The following is a 2,363-nucleotide window of genomic DNA, read 5'->3' as shown; positions in this document are numbered from 1 at the left end:
ACTGGTCACTGGCATCGCGCATCAGTTCATCCCACCAGCATTCACGGTCATTGTGCCATTTGGTCTGCCAATCAGAGTCACACATTAACACTTGACAAATGTTTCATAAACAGTTTCAAAACTTCAAATAGTCAAACCTGTTTGTAACTATCAGCAAGTGAGTCACTGATTCATTGTACATTACTGCAGAAACTTTAATAAAGGAGTTTATCTGTTTCAGATGACAGGGCTCGAAATGATTTTTCTGTTATCCGTAATATCACAATTTGTCAGAAATTTTACTTGCAGTTTGGAGAAACTTGCTTTACATACTGTAACGGCAGCACAACTTTGTTTTCATTAAGGTTAATTGGGATTACCGGGTAATTTTTTATCTTGCAAAATTGTAAGCTGCAATCTAGAAAATATTTTTCAAATTGCAGGATATGGTAAATTCATTCATTGTAAGGGCTTAATTCCATGGTTGGGGGGAAAAGTAGGTTTTCCCTTTGATTTATTTTTGTTGTAGTACTAGTACTGTGTCATGATTTTGTAGTGGACAGAAATATAACATGAAAAAAACAACACTGCAACATTTCTAGATTTCCAGTATTTTGCACCCTGGATAAGAAGATGGTTTTCTGTACCTGGAGCTTGATGCAGGGTCTTTTTGGAGGATGGTGCTCCACGTCTCCCCCTGCTCCAGGCTCCCTCTTCTCACCCAGATGCCTGACCACGATACAGGAGGTCACGGTGAAGCCCGCGTCCTGACACTCCTGGATGGCCGTATCCGAGATGTCCTTCAGGTTCAACATCTTCTCGCCACGATACACTCCGTCTGGGGGAGAAGACGAGAAGTTCAAATTCTGTCTGTTTCACGGGTGGATCTGTTATTGGATATCTATGCTATGACGATATAAATCATTGTGTAACACTGAAAATTCAAAGTAGATCTAGACAAAACATGATTTTTGAAGTTAAGTCCTTAGATTTTGATAAACTTGTTACTTTTCACAGTCAAGGCATCGAGCATTGGTCAACACAGAAAAATAGAGCTAATAATAAAAGAAGACCAATGCAAGAAGTGAAAATACATATAGAAAATGTTCTTCAAACTTTTGGCAAGCGAAAAGCACCCTCTTAGCATAGGTTCAATACTCCAGCTGTTTTGATGTTTTTATAATTTTTTTTCTTCCATTTTGGAACATTTTCTTTACGTCTGGCGGCAAAGACATAACGAAACCCGTGCAAATTAGATCACCCTGATAAAAAACATCGGAACCAAACCTTTGCTTGGAGAATACGTGAAAAGTTAGTTCAGGCAAGTAAGTTTTCATGTACTTGCCCGATTGGACAGGTGAATATTAGTAAACTTTTTCAACCCTGCAAATATAAGGATAACTAATATCTTTAATATACATTTGGTATGTGTGTTTCTATATACCTGCAGTGATCAGAACAGAGCTTTTGGAGTCCAAGATCCTTCCAGCTAAAGAGTCTGCAGAGAATCCTCCAAACTAGAAGAACAGAACCAGTAAATTAAGTACATGTCAGACATAGCATATGATGTACAGAAGGGATGATAGGTAACAGGTGAGAGATGAATATAATACAAAGTTCTTTCTCTGCTCATCAGTGCATACCTACCACAATAGAATGGACAGCTCCAATCCTGGCGCAGGCTAACATGGCCACTACCAGCTCCACAATCATCGGCATGTAGATGGCCACACGGTCACCCTTCTTCACTCCTGCCATCAACAAAGACAAAATATATCAATTAACAAATTAGAAACACTCACTTCAACCAAACACAGTGCTGTAAAATGTATTAGTAAGAGGCTGAGTCTTATGAGTTAAAACTACACACAATCTGACTATTTTTTCATGTGTACCATAACAGGCAATGTATCCATCCTGTGTAGTCATCCTCTCAAACAACCCTTGATATCAGTATAAAAACACACTTAGAAGCTATCTGGGACAATCTTTTGTACAGTACCTTTGTTGATGAGGACATTTGCACACTTGCAAACTTCCTTCAGCAGCTCATTGTAAGTGATTTGACTAGCATCTCCTGGGTAGTTTCCTTCCCTAGGATTAGAATAAACAAGAAGGCATACAGAAATTAGTAACACACTTGTAGTTGTATCATAACGACATAGATTACTGCATTATATATATATATATATATATATATATATATATATTAAATATATATGTATTATATACATGCTATGATATTATGAAAGAAAATTTTCACCTACTCTAGTCTGCCACCAGCGCAGCCAGTAACTTTCAAATTTAGGGACCTGGTAAACGTTACTACTGTATAGTATTTTAATGATGTGAAAATACTTTGTGTTAGTGTACTCTATTTCATT

General features: G+C 37.5%; 1 protein-coding gene across 1 annotated transcript in view; it reads right to left on the bottom strand.

Moving 5' to 3' along the window:
- The window catches only part of LOC118409447 (acetyl-coenzyme A synthetase, cytoplasmic-like), a gene marked incomplete at its 5' end in the record, with an annotated part of 9,256 nt that extends 7,183 nt beyond the window's left edge, over positions 1 to 2,073 (bottom strand). Inside the window, 5 exon segments of the mRNA XM_035810479.1 lie at positions 46 to 64; positions 627 to 817; positions 1,424 to 1,496; positions 1,627 to 1,730; positions 1,982 to 2,073. Of these exon segments, the coding sequence (XP_035666372.1) occupies positions 46 to 64; positions 627 to 817; positions 1,424 to 1,496; positions 1,627 to 1,730; positions 1,982 to 2,073 (479 nt within the window).
- Between the last annotated feature and the right edge of the window lie 290 nt (positions 2,074 to 2,363).

This window comes from Branchiostoma floridae, chromosome 2 (assembly GCF_000003815.2).
Source record: "Branchiostoma floridae strain S238N-H82 chromosome 2, Bfl_VNyyK, whole genome shotgun sequence".
Taxonomy (NCBI): Eukaryota; Metazoa; Chordata; class Leptocardii; order Amphioxiformes; family Branchiostomatidae; genus Branchiostoma; species Branchiostoma floridae.
The sequence above is the reverse complement of the archived record's forward strand: the minus strand, read 5'-3'. Positions and strand labels throughout refer to the sequence as shown.